This window comes from Musca autumnalis, unplaced genomic scaffold (assembly GCF_047663935.1).
Source record: "Musca autumnalis isolate F117 unplaced genomic scaffold, ASM4766393v1 scaffold_2, whole genome shotgun sequence".
NCBI lineage: Eukaryota > Metazoa > Arthropoda > Insecta > Diptera > Muscidae > Musca > Musca autumnalis.
The window spans coordinates 48,246,662-48,269,118 of NW_027411755.1; the positions used below are offsets into that span (position 1 = coordinate 48,246,662).

Here is a 22,457-nt window from a genome sequence, read left to right on the forward strand (position 1 = left end):
CAATATATGTGCATGTAGGTTTTGCTATAGACCGCATGTAACGGTACCTCCCGATTTACGGTATTTTGAAGATTTTAGCTACAAATTACGACCGAACTATGTGTAAGTCGATATTTGAGGGTCCCAGTGGTCACACAACATATCCACGAAAAACTGTCAGCATAGGTCCATATTTTTGTATATCAAACGCCCTTAGCCCAAAATTTCGGAAAAGTTCAGTTTAGGAGCTGCTCTCGAATCGCTTTGATTTTTATTGTAGCAACTTGTATTCACTGCACTGCGGTGCCAGTTTCACCAGGGGCAAGTCTATACTTATTGAGGAAACAGCCTGAAATGTGCAAACAAACCCTAGACACCGTGTGTAGTGGTTGGAGTGCAAGATAACTCTCAAACGGATCTGCCGATTCGAACAAAAATTTGGCCTTCGTAATATTTTGTGCAACCTTAGTTAAAGTTCAATGATAAGCCGTATCGCATTCGCTGCCTCAATTACGACAGTAAAAGTGTTTTCAGGGGTAAGTCCATACTCCTTGAGAAAACAACCCCAAAGTTGTCAAAAACCCCTATGGCACCATGTGGCTGTGGCTGGAGTGCTCGAACCGAATACTGCGTTCGTCCACACTTTGGATATTATAATATTTTTTCCAATATTAGATGAAATTCGAAGGTGGTGCTTTAGGTCCACTCATTCCGGAACCTCCCCCACAAAAGTTCCAAAATATTCGCTAAAATGGTACACGCGATTTTGGATCTCTAGAAATTATCGAAACTTTGTTAATGTTCAAACTTGGGTCTTATCTGTTCAATCCTTGTGGTACCACCCACACAATTGTTCAACATTTTTGTGTGGTTAAGGGTCTGTTCGAAGATCCTTTGGACATTTTAACCGAAGGTTTTCCTAGTGACCCGATTGAGAGCGATATGATGTTTTTTGTAGGCTAGTGTGATAAAAAAAGCCCTATCTATCTACATATATCCCCGCAAATTTTTGAGCTTTAATCCTATCCATATTTTTGTCGGTTCATACATATGTTTTTTTTTTTTGGGAAAAAAGTATTTGAATCCACACAGGCTGAGGGTATATCTCTGTCGGCAAAGCCGACTGATACTTTTTTACTTGTTTTTTTTATTATTTTTATTTCCCTCGGAGTCGGAGCCAGAGTCGTTAAAAACTGTTTTGGAATCAGAGTCAGAACCGCAGTCGTGAAAAAAATGTTCTGGAGTCGGAGTCTAACCAAAAATACCTCGACTCATAAACCTTGTTGGTAACGAGGTTCTACCATAGGCATAATTCTGAGATCATTTGAGCCAATTTCCCTTAGGTACTCGGACCTAGACTGATAGTTGGTATCGGCCCACTTGTGGAAGTATCGTAATAGCTGTGCTTGTACCTAAACGCAGAGAGTCTTCGGTTTGAATGTGGAGCTGCAGTACTAACCGGTTGTCTTAGCCATAGAAAGACTGAAGCTTTAGATGTTGCTTCTGCACCGGAACAAGATGGTGAACAGGGCCAAATAGTTAAACAAAATTGGTACGTCTTTACGATGCAAGGACTGTTGGTTGGGCGCCTGTATCCAATTCAGTAATGAGAACACCGTGTGGTTGAGCTATCAAAACCGGTACCCACTGAGTTTTACTCAAAGACATAAATGAAAAAAAGTAATCAAAATGATGTCCCAAAATTCACCCAAAGAATGAAAGGCCCTTTTTCTGAAGCCGTTTTACCAAGCAGCAAGGACAACGATTGATTGGAACTTAACCACACAAAGAAGACGCGACTGGTAGCTCAAATTACATGGATATTAGAGTCTGCCACACTCGTATTGTCCTAAAAATATATTAAAGCATGATGTGGGAATGTCTATAATCACTGAAGTAATTGGACCATATAAAAGTGGGTGTAGACCTTGCAAATCTAATATTAACCAGATATTCACCTAGCGGCAAATCCTGGAACAGACCCAAAATATCAGCTTGCCATATCTTTGTGGACTATATGGTTGTCTTCAATATTTCAAGCGATGCCTGAATTCGGTATTCCCTCAAAGTGCATAGGGTTTTTTAAAATGACCTATCCGAAGTGGAAAATAGGCGAGATAAACTATTATTTGCTTATCCTGAGTCATCGACAACATCTCCCAAAACTTAAATGAAGTAACAGATACATTAAAAATTCTAAAGTGTGCAGTACTTTCTGTGTTAGAGAAGACTTCTGACTAATACCCTAGACAGACGGCAGCGTTAATTTGCATTTAATTTTAGCCTAACAGACGACAGTATCTGCATTTAAGAAACAGCTGATTGCTGTTTTGTTGTTGTTTGCCCTGTATTTTTTGTTTACCTTGTTTCTCAGAGCATGAATATGCTCTCTCCCTCATATGAATATGGACTCTCTTCTACGGTATTGCCATATTGAAATACCTAAATGCCCTTTAAATTCAATTTGATTTTGTGCATTAAGAATGTGGATAATGCACGAATTAATTTGAATTAAGACAGTTAATGCAAATTAACGCTGCCGTCTGTCTAGGGTATAAGACCACTTACGAATATTCTATTTGTGAAAGACCACTTACAAGTCTTCTACCTTTTAAGTACCTTATAGAAGACCACTTAGGGGCCTTCTGTCTATGGAAGTCCCCTTAGATGTCTTCTATCTCCAAAGACACCTTAGTTGTTTTCTATATATATAGAAGACACCTAGGGTTTTTTTATCTAAAGAAGACCACTTAGGGGCCTTCTCTGTATAGAAGGCCACAAAGGCGTCTTAGGGGTCTTCTATCTTAAGAAGATCAGTTAGAGATCTTTGATATTCTTATCATACCACTCCTCGTTTGAAATCAATTTGTGTAACTCCTTAACCTATATCAATTCACATACAACCGTACTTACCTTATAAACATCCCCGGTTTGAGCCACCACAGCTGTAGCCGTTGCTTTTGTGCCATGTTGACGATTGCGACGTAAATTGTGTAAAAATGTCATCATGAATATTTTCAAAGCGATTGCCAAACTAATAATAACAATTGTAAGGACACTCCCAACGATAACGGGTGACAGCGTCAAGGATACATCATCATCTGTTGGTTTGCGTTTTTTTTTACCATATTATAATAGAACAATGACACACATACAAACGATGGGGTAACAAGAGACAGATATTGTCAACCACACACAAACAAACCACAAAGGCATGGAAAAGGAAGAGGAAAAAAAAGAAAGGTTATGTGTGACAAAACAAAAAAGGAAAATAATGAAAGTGAGTCAGTTTAAAATGGATAGATTCACAATTATTATGGGAAATTTAAACGAAAGAGCAAGAAATGGAGGAAGAGTTCACAAGGAAAAACAAGAACAAGAAGAGGTCAAAGGAAAATGGATAGCAATTATTATAACAAACACAAATTTAGTTAGGTGTGACATGTGAATGTGGTTATTCGAGTATGTGTGTGTGTTGTTTTATCCAAGTATCAATGTTAGAATGGGTGTGTAAGATGTCAGTCATTGCAAAAACCATTATTGTGTCAGTTGGGTGTGTATGTGTGTAAATGTATGTTCCATTCATGTTTGACATAATGTGGTTTCATACAAAACACCAACAAAAGGTTTATGTGTCAGCCAGTGTTGATTTGTTGTAGTTGTTCAATTTTTTTATTAATATTTTTTTTCACCACATATGTTTGTATGATCGTTGTTGTTGTCGTTTTTGTGAAGGTGATGTTGTCGTCGTTTTTTATTTATTTTTTCCACCAAGCAATACAGTCATCCGTATGTAGTTGTTGTTGTTTTTGTTATTATTTGTTCATTTGTAAGTTGTTTACATTTGTCGTTGTTGTTGGTGTTGTCATCATCATTGTAGTTGTTGAAGTTGACGTTTACGTTGACATCAGTGTTGTTTGTGTGTGTATGTGTTCGTTCGTTCGTTATTTTGCATCACAATCAATAAAAACAATCATAAATCATGGACGGTTGTCAGCGTTTTGCGTGTCACCATTTTGTTTGTACGTGCGAAATTTAATCCATTTCAAATTGTAGTACGACAACAAACGCGCAGCAAATGGGAAGCGCACACACACACATATATAGGTGACACAAACAGAAAAAACAACGACAGCAGTAGCAGCAACAGTGTATACAACACGAACACCAACAATCAAGCACCACCATAGGTGTTCAATTCATTTTGTTTTTTTTTTTCAGCAAAAGCATTGCCATGTTGATATATGAAACCGCAAAAGAAGGCAGCACATGTGAACCAAGAATCCAAATGGGCCACAACAAAAGACACATCAACAGCAACGTAGAGAAGAAAAAAAATGAAACAAACATCCATACACGCAAATATAAGAGCCGTTGCCACATAACATTCCAAATGTACACATGTTTGGTGGCATCAAAAAATATATATGGGTGTGTGTTTGTATATGTGTGATTGCCAACCATAAAGCAGTCAGTAAGGCATCCACAGGTAGTCAGTCAGTCAGGTAGTATGTCAAGTCAAGGGTGTTGAAATCCAAGCAAAACGTGGCAAACATGTAAATTATAACCACAAAAAACGGTTCAGTTCAGGTTTTCATTTTCATTCAATATCACCATCATATTTGTGTGGGTGGATGGGTGATCGGGTGTTGTTCACAAATATGAGACAAACAGCATACAAAGCAATCATCATTCATTTCCATAGCGGCAACAGCAGCATAAAAAGTGAGACATAAAAAGACAAAAAGAAAAGATATGAAGAGAAAAAATATTATAGTTATTATTGAAAACATTTTTCATTCAATATTCGTAACGTTTTTGTTGATGGCTCAACCAATATTGTAATTTTGGGTTAAAGTGTCTGTAATGAACAATTGAGTGTCAACCCTTTATGGTTCTATTTTTATGAAAATTTCTATGAAGTTATTGGAAAGATGTTTAGATGGTATTGTGATCTGCTTGTGTAGGCCATATCATATACGCCCTCAAAGTATGCAGCACACATTAGAATAAGGAGATAAGAGTTTAATTAAAAGAAGTAAAATAGTGTTAAATTCGACTGTTCCCAACGTTTTATACCCTCCACCATGGAATATTCTAAACTAAAATTAAATAATTAGTTTTCTTTCTGTTACGAAAGCATTAATGTGAGCAACTGGCGGTGGGCAAATTCGCTGACCACTGGGAACCCCAAATACCAAATTATTGCTAATTTGGTCAGAAATATAGCAAAAAAAAATCAAAATAGCTGAAATCCGTCGGTACCGTTTTATGGTTGGTATTCCCAAACTTGGACCACAATCATTGATGGAGAAGTTTTTAAACGACTGACAAACTTAAACAAAGAACGCATATATGTTTCCTATCTACATTTGTTTTTATGTTTTTGAGATTACCGCAAACGGACGGATGGACGTACATACATATTTCGACTCAGAATTTTACCCTGATCTAGAATATTATCCTTTACCCCACCTCGATTCCAGCGATGTACATCGTGTTTATAGGGTCATCATATATAGAGTTTTCAGAAAGATTCCTTGAAAAAAAGCGTAGCTAAATTTAGCGATGATTGGGACGACTTTTTTCCGTTCCAGAGCATCCCGATAAGACCTCCTGCCAGAGTTTGGTTGTCCAATATAGAGACGACGGACAAAAGTTGCTGAAATGCATGACGAAAATGATCAATTCTAATGGACGAGTGTTCCGTAATCACCACTGAGGCACCCAACAACAACAGCATGAGCTTGGTATTCTCAAAAACTGTGGCCTGAGAATAGCCACTCAAGAGATTGGGGAATAACCTGTACTTTGGCATGAGGGACACCAGAGTCAAGATCATACGACTGCTTGCCCAGACTGGGGAAGACGATGGGCATGATATCGACGATGCCGTAAAGCGGGGGTACACACCATCAGTTTTGTCTGTTGATTATTTTCTCAAATATAGGTTGCTTGCCAGTGTGGCCGTTCATATTTGCCAATCACCATCTCAAGCGGTGCGGTGTAGCGCACGGTGGGCAGATGTCTTGCACGATGTTATCAATCCTTGTCCTATTGGAATTAAAACAGCTGCACAATTTTAATCCTAGTAGAGCCAAACTACTTGTTGTAGCAACTCATATATGTTCGTTCGTGTATTACTTCAGTTATTAGGTTCGGGTTCCTCAATATCCAGACTCAAAAATTCGGCAACCTGGAGGGGTTAGCTGGGCAGCTAAACAAATGCAGTGTGTCCCAATCCACATGCCGGGCATGTATTGGGTATCGCGGCATAAATTCGGTCCCAATACGAATTGAGGCGGCTGCATCGTACGGATCTTAACTGGGCTAAAACCACGCGTGTTTGCCTTGGCAGTTAACGTTTTTCTGTTGCGATGGATGTGGCTGGTACCCAAGTACTACATTCACACTGTATCTTTGTACTGCCTGCTCAACCATGTCAGTATGAATAATTACAAATCTGCCTAATATGCTCGTTGGTCTGTGACGGATACTCATTGCGATAACACCCAACCATATCCTGTTGTGCTGATGCATCGGTAAAACCTTCGTCTCCTCATGAAGATGGTTTAATATTCTTCCTCTGCGTAGCGCTAACATTTGCATACCACGCTGGCGCCACATAGCTTACCACTGACCGGTCTATTGCTTTGTAAGAGGTCAACAAGGTTTCTTTGTCAGCACCCCAAGTGATGCCTGCCAACGACTTGAGGACATTGTTCCTACTTCTGATCTTATCGCAAAACGAGACTTCTCTCATATCAATGAGTGCACCCCGATTAAATTAGCATATGATATGGGACCTACACTTTATCGTCGAGGCCGAACGGCTTGTCTTAAGACACCACTTGTAGAGAAGTTTTACATTGCTGAACTACTGAGGAAATGTCTCCTTCATTACTGAGGGGTATTTTGCCACCGTTGGAAATTTGATGCTGCCTTGCCTGGGAATCGAACCGCAAACCTTCTGAGTGCAAGGCGGGTGTGCATATCATTGCACCACGCTGGCACCCTATCGAACGTTACACCCAATATTTTGGGGTAGTTAGTGGTCGCAATCAGTACACCATCGACCAATATGTCCAATATGTTCAGTGGGAGCCTCATTTCAGCCGTTCAATTGGTGAACAGTGTAGTATTGGATTTAGCAGCGGATATTTTCATATTCCTCAGATGAAAAAACTGCACTAGGTCAGCTATGTAGATAATTAACTATATCACGTTAGGACTCGACGCCAAGATCATACAATCATCCACATACATAACGATCTCTATGCCGTATGAGGGGTGTAGAATTTCGGAGAGATATAGGTTAAACATTCGGTCGCACGGCCTGCTCTGGTCCATTCCTCCACTGATATGTGTGGATATGACATCTAATGCTGTTGTAGTAATCCTGTATCAATGTGTTATTGCGTCAGTCTATCCTGTCGACTTCAAGAGTAAGCTCTCTGACTCTCGGGTTCGTACGACGAAGGTCATCACGCTCATTCGCCAGTCCCGTCGCTTCTGCTTTGGCCTTATTTCGGGTATTCACCCAGCAGGTATATAAGGAGCGGCTGCTGCTGTGATTATGTCTAGGAATTATGTCAATTAGCATTTTAACAATTGATGAAAACGAGGCGTCTAAAATTGATGAAGTTGGGTGGTTTGCTGATGGAGATGATTATAGGGAGATGGTCTGACCAAAGGGAAACGGCGAGTTGCCACAGACGTCATTTGTCAGACCAGGTGATGTGATGATTATGTGTGGCGATTCGCCACTGGCGAACTATGACACTCTCCCCTCCGTCTAGATTAACCTTGCAAAACGTAGTCATACCTAGGACCGAGTGCCACAACTCGTGATGAGCATTAAAGTCCCCGGCCATGTATACGTAAAGCAACTCTACCTCGACGGTTGCACACTTGACTTCTTCCCACTTATAAAGTCCAATATTTCCCCGATCTCATTTAGAAGTAGCAATTAATTTGAGTTGACGCGTGAAAGTAACATGAAACTTTATTCTAGACATATGGTGTCAAAGAATGAAATATTTACGTCAAATTTCACTATGAATCCCAGAATAAACTGTATATCAAGCTTTTTGTAGAAAATTAACTTATGTTGAAACTGAGGTATGGGGTATTGTAACTCGAGAACATTTGTACGTACTTAGGTAAACTGAAGTATTTTAGCTCGATTCACCGATGGATTTTTAAAAAACAAGTGAGCCAAGGCTATAGTCGGGTCTGAGCCGACTATGTGATACCCTACACCACTACCTCTATACTTGTCTTTTGACTGGTAAAATTCAGAATATTAAAATTGGAATAGCTTAGCGCCTTTGCTCTGAATGTCTTCATTAATACAGGTCAAATTTTGTTGAAACGCATTTAAGCACATCGTCAGTACAACTCAACTAAAAAATGGAAAAGTGGTATGTACGCCAACCACCAATAGGCTTCTTTCTCTGTGAGACCCCCATCAACCCCCAAAATTTCGTGAGTATCCAATCAAAGTTCTATATGTTGTTTGACCACCTATGACAACCTATTTCACATCGTTGTAAAGGTGATATTTTCTACTTTCTTTGCAACGTTTTGCTTTCGATATACCTCTTACAGAAGAGAGATATTCGCTTTGAAATAAAACGTTGGCCTTTTCTCCAAATAAGTTTTTTTGTTTACATTCCGACCCCTGAATAATATCCGACCATTACCAAAATCAATAGGTTTTTTCCTCTGTGGGACCCCCATTAACGCCCAAAATTTCGTGACGATCCGATCAAAATTGCGACCTGTAGCGTGATTACGAAAAAATGGAAAAATGGAATGTATTACCGACCATTGCGATATCTCCGTTACTTGGCCACCTACGCCAACCTACTTTGCATCATTGCAAAGATGGGATTTTCTACTTTCATAGTCAGACTTTGTTTTTGGAAGGTCCCCAACCAAAGCTGTGATATTCGTCATTGTTATTAAAATCGCAAAAATGAAAAATTGGGTTCTATTAGCGGCTATTGCGATATCTTTGTTTTTTGACCACCTACGATAACCTACGTTGCCAAGTTGATATTTCCTACTTTCTTTAGCAGGTTTTGCTTTTGATATACCCCATATAGAAGCGGAGATATTCGTATTCTTTTTGGAATAAAATTTTGACTTTTTCTCAAAATAGGTTTTTTGGTGACGACCGGATTAAAATTGCGACCTGTAGTGTGATTACAAGGTTTAAATGGACACATTCATTTTGGTATTTATAAGTATGGGTCTACGACCATTATTACGATGCGTTACAAACTTTTTGGCCAAAACCAACATATAATGCCCTCCCCACATAGTGGGGTAGGGTATAATAACATTTTAAGCGGATGCTGTGGTCGTATTAATGTAAAAAAAGTCGGAAAAAATCGTTGAAGGAAAAGAGTTTTTATGTTACTTTCCAATTAGTGGTTTTACAGCGCAATGTAGAGCTTAATGCTCAAAGGAAAAGTTAAAGAATGCACTTCAGAGTTGAAGTTTCTAATGTATGATTTTTAATATATCCACTGTATCTACCTCAAACGGATGCTGACATTTTGAAGACTGAAAAATTGGGGTTTTTGAATTTTTGCTCTAATCCGGATTTATCTAAAAGCATATTATTTGATTGTAGTACTCGCGATTTCGCTCTTTTTAATGTATAACATGAGCGTGTAGCCTTTATAGGATCACAGTAATCTGCGCCCAAACCCGAAAGTTGTGTAGGTAAATTTTTCTTAAAAAACATGTTTTTGGGTTTAAAATTTATAAACGTCATTCTGAATCTAATATGCTACGGCGCGTCTAAATCCATCAACTATATCGGCGGATATGATACCCCCGAAAATCTGCAACAAATGTTTTTGAACATATCGCGTATTTAAAAGCATTTTGGATGTGTCATTTCTACTCAACCCAATAGAACGATACGCCTGACTAAAATTTCCGAAAACAGATATTTAAAAACGTTCGCGATTCCGAAGATAATAGATTTTTTCTAAAAACTGAGTGCGATGTAGCATCGCAGGTTCTTGATGGATCGCACTGAAATGGCATAGAATGATGTCTTTTTTAATGGTGATCATTGAAATCGGATGCGCATAAAATGCAAATGTACTTCGCGGAAATTATGGGCATTTTACTTTTTTTGCACCATAACATGCAACTGATGCTACATCGTGGTCGCCAAATGGAATTGCACAAACTGCACACGAAATAAAAGGGATTGATTCGCCGTGTTGGAAAATCGGATGCGCATCATGTCATTTTCACGCGGTTTATATGCGTTGTAAAATTCAATATAACATTATTTTAATATTATGCCGTAATTGGAATTCTTTGTGATTTAATATAATGGTCTAAAAAAACCGCAAATAGAAAAACTATAAGCGAAAAATTTTTTGCAACGGAAAATCTTTATTATTGCGTGAAATTTTGACGAAAATGACGAAGAACTCAAACATATTTTCATCAACTTTTCCTATAAAACCATAAAAAATTAAAATTAGATTCACTTTGGCAGTTTTGTTGAGATGAGATGTGTGTTTTATGACGACTCGAGCTCAAGAATAAGTGTGACTGATAAATTCGTTTAAATGCTCACACTTGTTCTTGAGCTCGAGTCGTCATAAAATTGGGGAAGGGTTCTTTGTTTCAATACAAAGAACTAAGAGAACTGATGCGTCCAAGTGGCGTTGAACGAAACTAGTCTTCTCTGCCATCCCCTAAAGTAATACATTTTAACTACATCCCACTTTAAACTTGTTGTTTTTAAATTTGAAACAACAAATATGAGATTGCGATTACGATCGTATAATACTATTCCAAAGTAAATATATAAACTCTCATTTTAAATCCCATTTAAACCATGTCACGATATGTGGCAATAACAATAATAAGAAAAAAAGAAAATCAATATTTTTAATGGCACGTTATTATATTTTAATTTTTTTCCGCCATAAATGAATATCAGTCTGATGTCAACTTCCAACAGGGAAATTGAAATTGTTTTTTTTTTTTTTTTTGCAATTATAAAACGTAACATGTCATTTAACAGTTTGTTGAAATAGCATTTTCTATATAACGACGGTTGTATGCGTTACGCATGACTACGATATTTAATGCAAATACAGTACAACGTGGTTAAAAACAATAATAAAATATTGGAAAGAAAAAAATTTTAAAATTATTTAATCCTTTGGTTTAGAGGATTCCTTTGTCAAATCTTTATAAAAATTGATTAATTTTGTAATTTATTATTAACTTGTTTTTCTGTACAATAAAACCTCTTTGAAAAAATCTTTCCACCAATCCATTTTAAACCTGTCGTACTGCCATAATTAGGAGTTTTGCTTTTGTTACATTTTTCAATTCCATTCTTCATTATTGTTTGTGGCGACATCAAGTTTTTTTCCATATTCCCTGAATGTCTATCCGTCTGTCGGTCTCTCTGTTGAAAAGGTTATTTGCTATGTTCCTTTGCTGTCTCAAAGGACTCAGAACAAATACCAACAATACGGCATAATATTGTATTGTGTCAAATGAGGAAAAAATATAAACAAAACCGTTTATTAGCAATAACAAATAAGGTCACATAACAGTCAATTAACATTTCACATACATATATGAAATAAATTGCATTGCGTATGGCAAAACTGATATTACGAAAAAACAAGAACAACATCACAAACATGAAGTTTAAAAATGCAAAAAATAATTTTATAAATTGGATTTTTTCCTCGCTTTTTACTTATTTTTCTTATAAGAGAAAATAATTTTAATGAACATGGCAATGACAAAAAATAATCACCAGCCTATGTCCGGTCACGTTGTCCTCCATTCGCTTCTGTTAATACAATGCTGCATTATTTTTGTTGTCAATTTAAAAATGACTCATATTGATGAATGTAATTGTTTCAATTATTAACACAAAAGGCTGAATTATGATCCGCAATACAAATCAATTAGCTGAGTGGCTCTGTGGAACATTTACAAATCAAATGTTAAAAAACCCTTTCAACAATATGTGTTCGTGATTACACCCTAGCAAATATTTGGTGTATGTATATCGACCATAATAAAATACCCATATGTAAATCAATTTTATGTTTACATCATGGTTCATCATGTTTCACAAAGATTCAATAGCAGAAAACAAAACCTTTATGGCGACATGGGTGATTTGGTATAAAAAGAATTCGCCAATGCTTTAGAAAGGTGAAATAGAATACCTCTGCCAACCTTCCTTTAAGGATGACATGTCAGAAAATAAACAAACATATCGTCTGCTAACTTTTAACGAAGTCATGAGTGAATGACAACCTTGGCTAGTGTACTGTTGGTGTAGCTCTATTTAAACACTTAGCATATCAATCTAATGGCTCAAAAAGCTCTTTGCTGTGTTGTTGATGTAAACAAAGAGAACTGCAAAACAAGCATGTCAGGAAATCAATAACACTCCCCCTCGCTCCCCCTCCCCCTCCTCTCTCCAAACAATCTATAACGAATCAACAACATTAGTCAAAAACACCTGTCGCATCAAACATGTCACCAGGTAATCATCAATCATTGTCTTGGATTTTTTCTTTTCTTCCAACTAGATTTTTGTAAATAACAACAGCAACAAGAACAAAATCTTTAAAAGAAAAGGCATCAGCAAAGAGCAAATCCCTTAGAAATCAAAAACAGGAAATAACATTATTGATGAGCCTTTACGAAGGAGTGGATGTGCTCCTAATGACCCACAAAACAAATCACAAATGATTGAAGGCCATTCATTCTCTATGTATTTGTGTGTGTCCCTTAATCTGATTATCTGATGCATCTGATACATACCGTTTTTAAAGCCAGTAGCTCCAATCACCAAATCCTGTATTAGATACGAAGGACTTCGTCCCTTTTGATTGTAGGCATAAATACGCAATCTCAATGAATTGTTCTCTTGGGTCATTATAGATGTTAAAGTATCCAAATTTTCCAAAGAAAATTGTGGCTCCTCAGGGTTGGTTATATTATATCTGGAATAGATAGAAAAAAAACAGGACAAGAATAATGAAAAGGACATAAAATCAATATTACAGCTAAAAAATGTATAGTAGATATTTATATGGAAGAAACAAGGGTAAAAAGAAATGAAATATTGTGTATAAAATAACAGTAAAATCTCATAAAAAGAAAACTCTTCACTGTACGAATAGATGTCTAATTCAAATTTTGCTGATTTTTGTTACAATTTGGTTGCAGTGTTTCCTGCAAAAATATTTGGCAAGTTTGTTGTGTCCTTTTTGTTTTGTTTTGTTCCCCTGCCTAAGGTTCCACTATAAATTTAGTTTTGCAAATCAATGTTAATAGATTCATCTACGACATACCTTTTTTTAGTTTATACCATTTTATGCATTTTGTATGAATTCGTCCCCCATTTTCACTGATTGCATTTCTTTAATGAAGTTTTACCTTTTTCTTCGTTCCCTTATCGATGACTAGATGTTATTGAAAATACATAAACAAGTGTATATTGTGTGGAATAAATTTTCTATGTTATTTTGCCATCTTCTATGAATATTTTTTTCAATAATCATGTGATGTTCTTTTTCAAACTGATTTTTAAATGTCTTCCCTTCGTTAAATGGCACCGCTTAATATGGAACGTTATGAAGGTATTACATTAGATAACACATAGTATTATTATCACGATTTTTATGTCCTTTATATGTATAAATGAAAAATATTTTTTTATTTTTTATCAAATAATGTCTTTCAAAAGTCGTGGATTTTTCAAAGAAAATTATTTTTTAAAAACATTTTGTCAATAATAGCGGATTTTTAACAAATATTTTTTCAGTAATCGTTGACATTTCAAAGAATAATTTTTTTAGTAGTCGTGGACACGGTGCTCTTGAATCAACTTTAAATGAAAGGTGCTTACACCTGGGAAGTTTTTGCGGATTCTGAAACTAGAATGTTCATAGATGAGAAAAATAAAAAAATCTCCGGAGCGCTTTTTAAATAAAGATTCCAGTTGACATTTTTAGGGGTGTTTTAGGTTTTCACGATTTTGCTTAGAAACCGCAAGTCTTTCCGAAATAGTACTAAAGAAAATGTTGTAGCTATGAAAATTCTCTTCAAGAATGACCTTCATGGTATTTTCGTAGGTTTTCTGTTATTGAGATATATGTAGAAGTTTAAATGCGTGGACAATGCATTGACTGTTTCGCTACCTTATAAAATGTTATATGTTATACATATACCTTAACTAACTTTAAGTGAAAAACGCTTACACCTGGAAAGTTTTTGCGGATTTTGAAACAGCAAAGTGAGAAAAATCGTTGGAGGGGTTTATAAATAGATCGCGGTCAAAGTTCACATTTATAGGTTTTTAGGTTTTCACGATTTTGCTTGGAAACCGGAAGTCCTATCGAAATGGGACTAAGGAAAATTTTGTAACAGTGAAAATTCTGTACAAGATTGACCTGCATACATTTTTTGTAGGTTTTTGAGGTTTTTCAGATCAACCATTCAGATGTTTTTCTCAGGTCTTCAGGATTTTGCTTGAAAACCTTAAGTCCTATCGGAATGGAAATAGAGAAAAATGTTGTAGCTGTGAAAATTCTCTACACGATTGGCTTTCGTATCTTCTTCCTAGGTTGTACCATTTTTGAGATATATAAATTTAAGTATAAGTTTTATAAGGAGATGATACAGTCAGTGCATTGTGCCAATTTGAACTTCTATATCTCAAAAACGGTAAAACTTACGAAAATACCATGAATGTCAATCTTGTAGAGAATTTTCATAGCTACAATATTTTTATCTGCTTCATTTCGATATGACTTGCGGTTTCCAAGCAAAACCATGAAAACCTAAAAAACCCTTAAAAATGCCGACTTAAATCGCGTTTTATTTAAAAAGCGCTCCTGCGATTTTTTTTATTATTTTTCTCTTCTATGCACATTGTAGTTTCAGAATCCGCAAAAACTTCCCATGTGTAAGCACCATCCATTTATGCTTCAAGATTTTTCAACAATTTTTTTAATAATCGTATATTTTAAAATGAATATGTTGTCAATAATCTTGGATTTTTTAAATAATATTTTTTTCAACAAATATTGTTTTAATAATCGTGGATTTTAAAATGAATATTTTGTCAATAATCGCCATCCTTGAAAATATCAACGTTTATTAGTCCTTCAAAACAGTATTAAATTCACCTTTATTAGTACCTGAACAAATATTTTTTTAATATTTAAAAAAAAATCGCAATTGTTAAAAAAGTTAAAACACAATCGCCATCCTTAAAAAAATATTTTTAAAAAATCGCAATCCTTGAACAAATATTTAAAAAAAAAATCGCAATCATTGAAAACATACTTTTAAAATATCTACACCTTTGAAAAAAAATTAAAAATCTCGCCTACATCGAAAAATATTTTAAAAAATCCACGATCTTGAAAAAATATTTAAAAAAATGCAGGCTCTTGAAAAAATATTTAAAAAAAAAATTTTAACAATCCACCCCTCCTTTAGTTTTTCAAAGAAGATATTTTTTAATATTCGTAAATTCTTCAACAAAATTTTTTTCAGTAATGGTGGATTTTGCAAAGAATATTTTTTCATTAATCGTGGATTTTTTTTTTCAATAATCGTGGATTTTTCAAGGAATACCTTTTCAATAGCCGTAGATTTTTCAAAGATTATTTTATCAACAAGCAAGAACGGCGTTAAGTTCGGCCGGGTCGAACTTGTTATACCCTCCACCACGACTTGTATTGGGGGCTATATTAATACATGGGGCTGTACCGACAAATCTCTGGGGGAAAGTTTTATACCACTAACGAAGACTAAGTAACAAATTTCAGCCATTTCGGTGGATTATTTAGACCACATCCTTAAAAATACCGAAAATCGGGGGTACCGTTCTATGGGGGCTATATGAAGGCGTGGACCTATACCGACAAATTTCTGGGGGAAAGTTCTATACCACCAAAGAAGACAAAGTACCAAATTTTAGGCATTTCGGTAGACTATTGTGGCCACAACCTTCAAAATACCGAATATCGGGAGGTACCGTTCTATGGGGGCTATATGATGGCGTGGACCTATACGGACAAATTTCGGGGGAAAGTTTTGTACCCCTAACCAAGACTAAGTACTACATTTCAGTAATTTCTGTGGATTATTGTGGCCACAACTTTCAAAATACCGAAAATCGGAAGGTACCGTTCTATGGGGGCTATATGAAGGCGTGGACGTATAACGTCAAATTTCTGGGGGAAAGTTTAATACCCCCAACGAAGACTAAGTACCACATTTCAGTCATTTCGGTGGCTTATTGTGGCCACAACTTCCAAAATATCGAAAATCGGGAGGTACCGTTCTATGGGGGCTACATAAAGGCGTAGTTCTATACCGATAGATTTCTGGAGGAAAGTTTTATATCCCTAACGAAGACTAAGTACCAAATGTCAGCAATTTCGGTGGATTATTGTGGCCTCAACCTTCTACATACCGGAAATCGGGAGGTACCGATTATGGTGGAGGGTATAAAAATAGTGGAGTTTTCAAAATATATTTCTTCCAATAATCGTGGTCTTTCAAAGTCTATTTTTTCCAAAATAATATTTCAAAAAATATATTTCAATAATCTTAGATTTTTCAACGAATATTTTTTCTATAATCGTGAATTATTTTCAACAAATATTTTTCAAACATCGTGTATTTTTCAAAAATTATTTTTCAATAATCTTGAATTTTCCAACAAATAGTTTTTCAGTACTCCTGGATTAATATTTTTTCAATAATTTTAAATTTTGTTCACTTTAATTTGTCCTTGAAAATGTATTTAAAAAATCCACGTCTCGCAAAAATATATGTTTTTCAACCAAATATTTTTTTAGATCGACGGTTATTTTATTTTTATTCTTTTTTCATCCAATAATCTTAAACTTAAAAGAAAACTCACGTTTATTAGTCCTTGAAAAGTCCTTGTCGAACCGCCCCTAGAATCTTTTTATGTTCTAGAAAGTTGTTTATTGAAAACTTAGGTACATTTTTGTAGTTGACTGTAGTTGACTTTGGACCGGAATCGCAGAAAAAAAGTAGAAAAATCGAATATATTAAAAAGTTTTTGGCAATTTTCACATTTAAGAACCGGTCACAGACATTTCGAATGTTCCAGAAAGTTGTTTGCTGACATGTTTGCTACATTATTGTGGTCTATTGTTTTCTTGAATTTTGAACGGTTTAGTATCTATGGAGCAGGGACCGAGAAAGGAGGATAAAAATTTCATTTGATTTGCTATTTTGAGCATTTCTACAAAAATCGTTTGTTCTAGAAAGTTGTCTACTAAGATCTTAGGTACATTTTTCTAGTTGGTTGTTTGCTTCAATTTTGATCGGTTTGATATCGGTGGACTAAAATCTCAGGAACAAAGGAAAGTTTAACATTGACGATTTTGACCTTGAAGGTGAGGTTGAATGTGTTCGCAATTATTATTCTCTAAGACGAGAGCTACAACCTCTACGAGTAAACCCAAATTCCCAGCGGTTTAGAAGATGTGTGCCTGGCAAAATTATCCCTTTTGACATCAAGGCCTCAGGTCTTTTTATTTTTGGTCTTCTATCCCTCTGTGGTGTGGTTAATAAACCATGACTAAAAAAATTACACACTGTGATATTTAAAAAATCGCAATGTTTAATAAAAAATCCACGCCTTTGAAAAAATATTTTTAAAAAAATACACATTTTGAAAACTTGTTTGTGAAAAAACCACGCCGTTGAAAAAATATTTTTAAAAAATCCTCGTTCTTGAAAACTTGGTTGAAAAAAACCAAGTCATTAGGAAAATATTTTTAATAAAATCAACGTCTTGAGAAAATATTTTTAAAAAATCCAAGTCCTTGAGAAAATATTTCTAAAAAAATCTACGTCCTTGAGAAATATTTAAAAAAAAAAATCCACGTTCTTGAAAGAATATTTTTAAAAAATCCACGTCCTTGGGAAATTATTTGAAAAAATCGACGTCCTTTAACAATTTTGTTTTTTCAAAATAGTCTGGCTTAATCCCATTGTTGTTGTTTTAATATTTTAAAACAACTATTTTATTAGTGGAAAAGATTTGGCATTGCTCGCCAAGGGGTAAGGCAGGGAATACCATAGTTTCGATCCACGCCACTTGATCTCATCAGTTCCCTTGTTTCTTGTTTGTGGATATTCTCCACCGAAGTTATTTTTCAATAACTTCTTCAACAAGAAACTTTTTATACCCAAACATCAATCGTCAGCTCGAAGTATAAAGGTAAGCAAAGAAAAAAGTTCAATGAGAAGTTTGTCCTTGGCAACCTCATACAACTCCGACGAAAGAATATCCACAAGCAAGAAACAAGGGAACTGATGAGATCCAGTGGCGTGGATCGAAACTATAGTATTCCCTGCCTTACCCCTTGGCGAGCAATGCCAAATCTTTTCCACTAATAAAATAGTTGTTTTAAAATATTAAAACAACAACAATGGGATTAAGCCAGACTATTTTGAAAAAACAAAATTGCAAACACTATCCCAATAAAAAAACGCCACAATGCTTCAAATTGAAGACACTGGCACGACGTGTGTTGTTTTTGCTGTAAAGCAGACCAACCAAATTTTGGTGTGTGCATTCGTCGAAATTCGACGACACATACAAGTGGAAGAGGTTTGAATTGTTTTCGCAGACACTTTCGTCGGAGTTGTATGAGGTTGCCAAGGAAAAACTTCTCATTGAACTTTTTTCTTTGCTTAACTTTATACTTCGAGCTGACGATTGATGTTTGGGTATAAAAAGTTTCTTGTTGAAGAAGTTATTGAAAAATAACTTCGGTGGAGAATATCCACAAACAAGAAACAAGGGAACTGATGAGATCCAGTGGCGTGGATCGAAACTATAGTATTCCCTGCCTTACCCCTTGGCTAGTAATGCCAAATCTTTTCCACTAATAAAATAGTTGTTTTAAAATATTAAAACAACAACAATGGGATTAAGCCAGACTATTTTGAAAAACAAAATTGCAAACGCTATCCCAATAAAAAAACGCCACAATGCTTCGTCCTTAAACAATATATTTTAAAAAATCCACCTTTATCAGTAGTTGAAAAAATATTTATTAAATATTTAAAAAAATCGCAACGTTGGACAAAGTATATACATAAAATTCATGTCCTTAATAAATTTAGAAAGGAGAGATCCTTTAAAAAATATATTAAAAATATCGCTATCCTTGAAGAAACATTGTTATGAATGTAATTGGTAGATTTAAGTAAATTTAGAGGAATTTCTCTTAATTTTAGAATTTGAAATGCAACGTAGTTTTTATTAAGCATTTAGTTTACTGCAGTCAGGAAATTATCTCTTAGTCTTGATTTGCACTGCTTGCTCATTTGTTTTCATTATTCCATTTTGCTACTACATTGTGACGTCATTCATTGTGACCCCTCCTACTCCTTCTACTTAGCTTAGCTTATTGTTTTTGTATTCTCACTCGCTCTCTCTCTTTCATTTGTTTTGACTGTTCAGTTATGCTTCTACCTCAGAGCTGAGCAAAATCGAGAGAGAGAGTCAAATTTAAGGGAGAATTAATATTTAATTATTCTTGATGTTTCATTACTTATTTCAACATTTGTTAAACATTAATTATCAAAAATTATAAATACAACATTGCATACACTCTTTATTGTTTATGGTTCACAAAAAACTAAGAGTACGTTTTCACAATTTGCCTGTGTGCTAGCACACCCCTGTTCTACATTGTGACGTCATACATTGTGGCCCCTCCTACTCGCTCGTATGTATTGCCTTGACCATATTAGTTGTTTACATTAATTCGTCTGTTTGTATACCAGTATGTTTGTATGCGCATCTGGATTTCATTTGAACATTGAAGAACCTCCCAGATGAAGGATGCTTGAACAGTCTATGTATACGCAGGCGAGTATAAAGCATACTAGAATATATTTAATCGTGTGGTTGAGCTGCATCCTCTTCTTCTACCGAATGTAAACTATGCCGCTGTTTCTCATTCTACTTGTCTTTTCGGTGTCTTGCAATTCTGTCTGCCAATATTAGAGGTACATCATATTCTTTTTGTCATCCATGTCTTCATCATATGAGTTTACATTATATAGAGGATCTGCCGCAATACTCGCGGCTGTGAAATAATGAATAGACTACTCTCTTTCTAGAACGAACTTGTCTTTATTAACTTTTTTATTTTTTGCTATATTTATTGTACGTTGGAAAATATTATAATATACTCGCATGTCATACATTTCGACAGATCATCTCTGGACAGCAGCAAATTATCCGCCTACTAACCAAATTATTTTCCTTCTAACCATAGAATATTAATTTATCCTGTCGATAAATTAATTTTCACTTTCTACCCAAATATTCGATCTGTCTTTTTACCTGTGGTTTCTACCAATAACACTCATAATAATGCCGTTATATTGGATAATGTTTACTTCGGTACATTTTTACATAATTATTTCAAAGTTTATCACCGATGTAGTCGGCATTATTATAGGCCATTTTTGACATTTTGAGATGACCTTACAAGGTTTTTAAACATGCTCTTTCAGATTTTTTGTCGGTTTTTCTCTATCTCTTATAGATTCCGAGATATTCAGATGGCAATATGTTCCATATCCGCCTTGCGACACCGAAAAGTTTATCATTTTGTTCCATATCCAAAAAGTTTGGCGTATGGAACAAAACAATTTTGAACTTTTTAGTTCCATATCCATGTCGTTTGGCGTATGGAACAAAAAGAGACAAAAACGAATTGTTCCGCCCCAAAAATGATGTCGTTTGGAAGAAAAAATTGCCCACTTTTTTTTTAAGTTGCGAGGGAGGGACATTCTTCGTATTAATAGTTGACTTTTAAACGTAGGCACCACCTACTCAAGTGAGGACTTTTTAAGGAATTGTGAAATTTTCAACCATTAATCATAGTATTTTTTCAGAATATTTATTATACCCTACATCACTATGTTAGGAGGGCATTATAAGTTGGTTTTCTCATACATATGTACATATATATACCAAAATGAATGTCTCGACGAGCTAAGTCGATATGGCAGGTCGCAATTTTAATCCGATCGTCACCAAATTTTGGGTGTTGGTGAGGGTCCCGGAAGCCTATTGATTTTGGTGATGGTCGGATAATATTCAGGGGTCGGAATGGGCAAAAAACTTATTTGGAGAAAAAATCAACATTTCATTTCAAACCGATATCTCCGCTTCTATATGGGGTATATGAAAAGCAAAACATACTAAAGAAAGTAGAAGATATCGCCTTTGCAACGTTGTAACGTGGGTGGTCAAACAACGAAGATATCGCAAGAGCCTCTAATAGAACCCAACTTTTCATGTTTGCGATTTTAATCATATTGACGAATATCACAGCTTTAGGTGGGGACTTTCCAAAAACAAAGTCAGACTATGAAAGTAGAAAATCCTATCTTTACAATGATGCAAAGTAGGTTGGCGCAGGTGGCCAAATAACGGAAATATAGACATAGTCAGTAATACATCCCGTTTTTCGTTTTTTTTCGAAGTCGCGCTACAGGTCGCAATTTTGATCGGATCGTGACGAAATTTTGGGGGTTAATTGGGGTCCTACCGAGAAAAAAAATCTATTGATTTTGGTAATGGTCGGGTATTCTGGGGTCGGAATGGGCAAAAACTTATGTGGAGACAAATTCAAAGTTTTATTCTTTGCAAATATATCGGCTTCTAGTAGAGGTATTCCAACGGCACATGGTAGGCCCCGTCCAGACTATAGCCTTTGCTCACTTGTTTTATTTGAGTTGTGCTGACGATGTACTCAAAAGCGTTTCAACAAAATTTACGGTATTAATGAAGACATTCAGAGCAAAGGCGCTAAGCTACCCAATTTTAATATTTTGAATTTTACCAGTCAAAAGCTTATGCACAGGGGTAGTGGTGTAGGGTATCGCATAGTCGGCCCGACCCGACTATAGCCTCGGCTCACTTGTTGATATTTATCTTTTTTATAATTTTCTTCCTATTCTCTTTCACCACCATGATCAAGACCAAAATGTTTTCATACAAAACCTGCTGTAAATTTTGCATTCATTTGCAGAATATATCAATTTTACAACGATTTATATTCCAATAAAAAATATACAATATGAATGCTGATTTGTCCCTTAAAGGGACACCTTATGGTAGGACAAAAAATAGTTTATAAAGCCAAAAATAAGCCAAAGTCTAATGGATACCGAAAATTCTTTACTAATTATATATTAAAAATAATTTATAAAATGTGGTATTTATAAAAACCACAAAATAAGAAAACTTGCGGTAAATAGATTTACCACGTTTCAATATTGTCATCTTTTAATCTAATTGAAAGTGATGCCTACAATGAGAACCACCTTTACTTCTGCCTTACTTCATGCTTTCAAAAGATTTCCTT

At 35.4% G+C, this 22,457-nt stretch overlaps 1 protein-coding gene across 1 annotated transcript in view; it reads right to left on the bottom strand.

Moving 5' to 3' along the window:
• The window catches only part of side-II (sidestep II transmembrane protein), a 482,796-nt gene that overhangs the window by 17,301 nt on the left and 443,038 nt on the right, over positions 1–22,457 (bottom strand). The window contains exons 16-17 of the mRNA XM_073967649.1: positions 12,823–13,004; positions 2,893–3,080 (exon numbers count right to left, since the gene is read on the bottom strand). Of these exons, the coding sequence (XP_073823750.1) occupies positions 2,893–3,080; positions 12,823–13,004 (370 nt within the window). The remainder of the gene's footprint in view (positions 1–2,892; positions 3,081–12,822; positions 13,005–22,457) is intronic.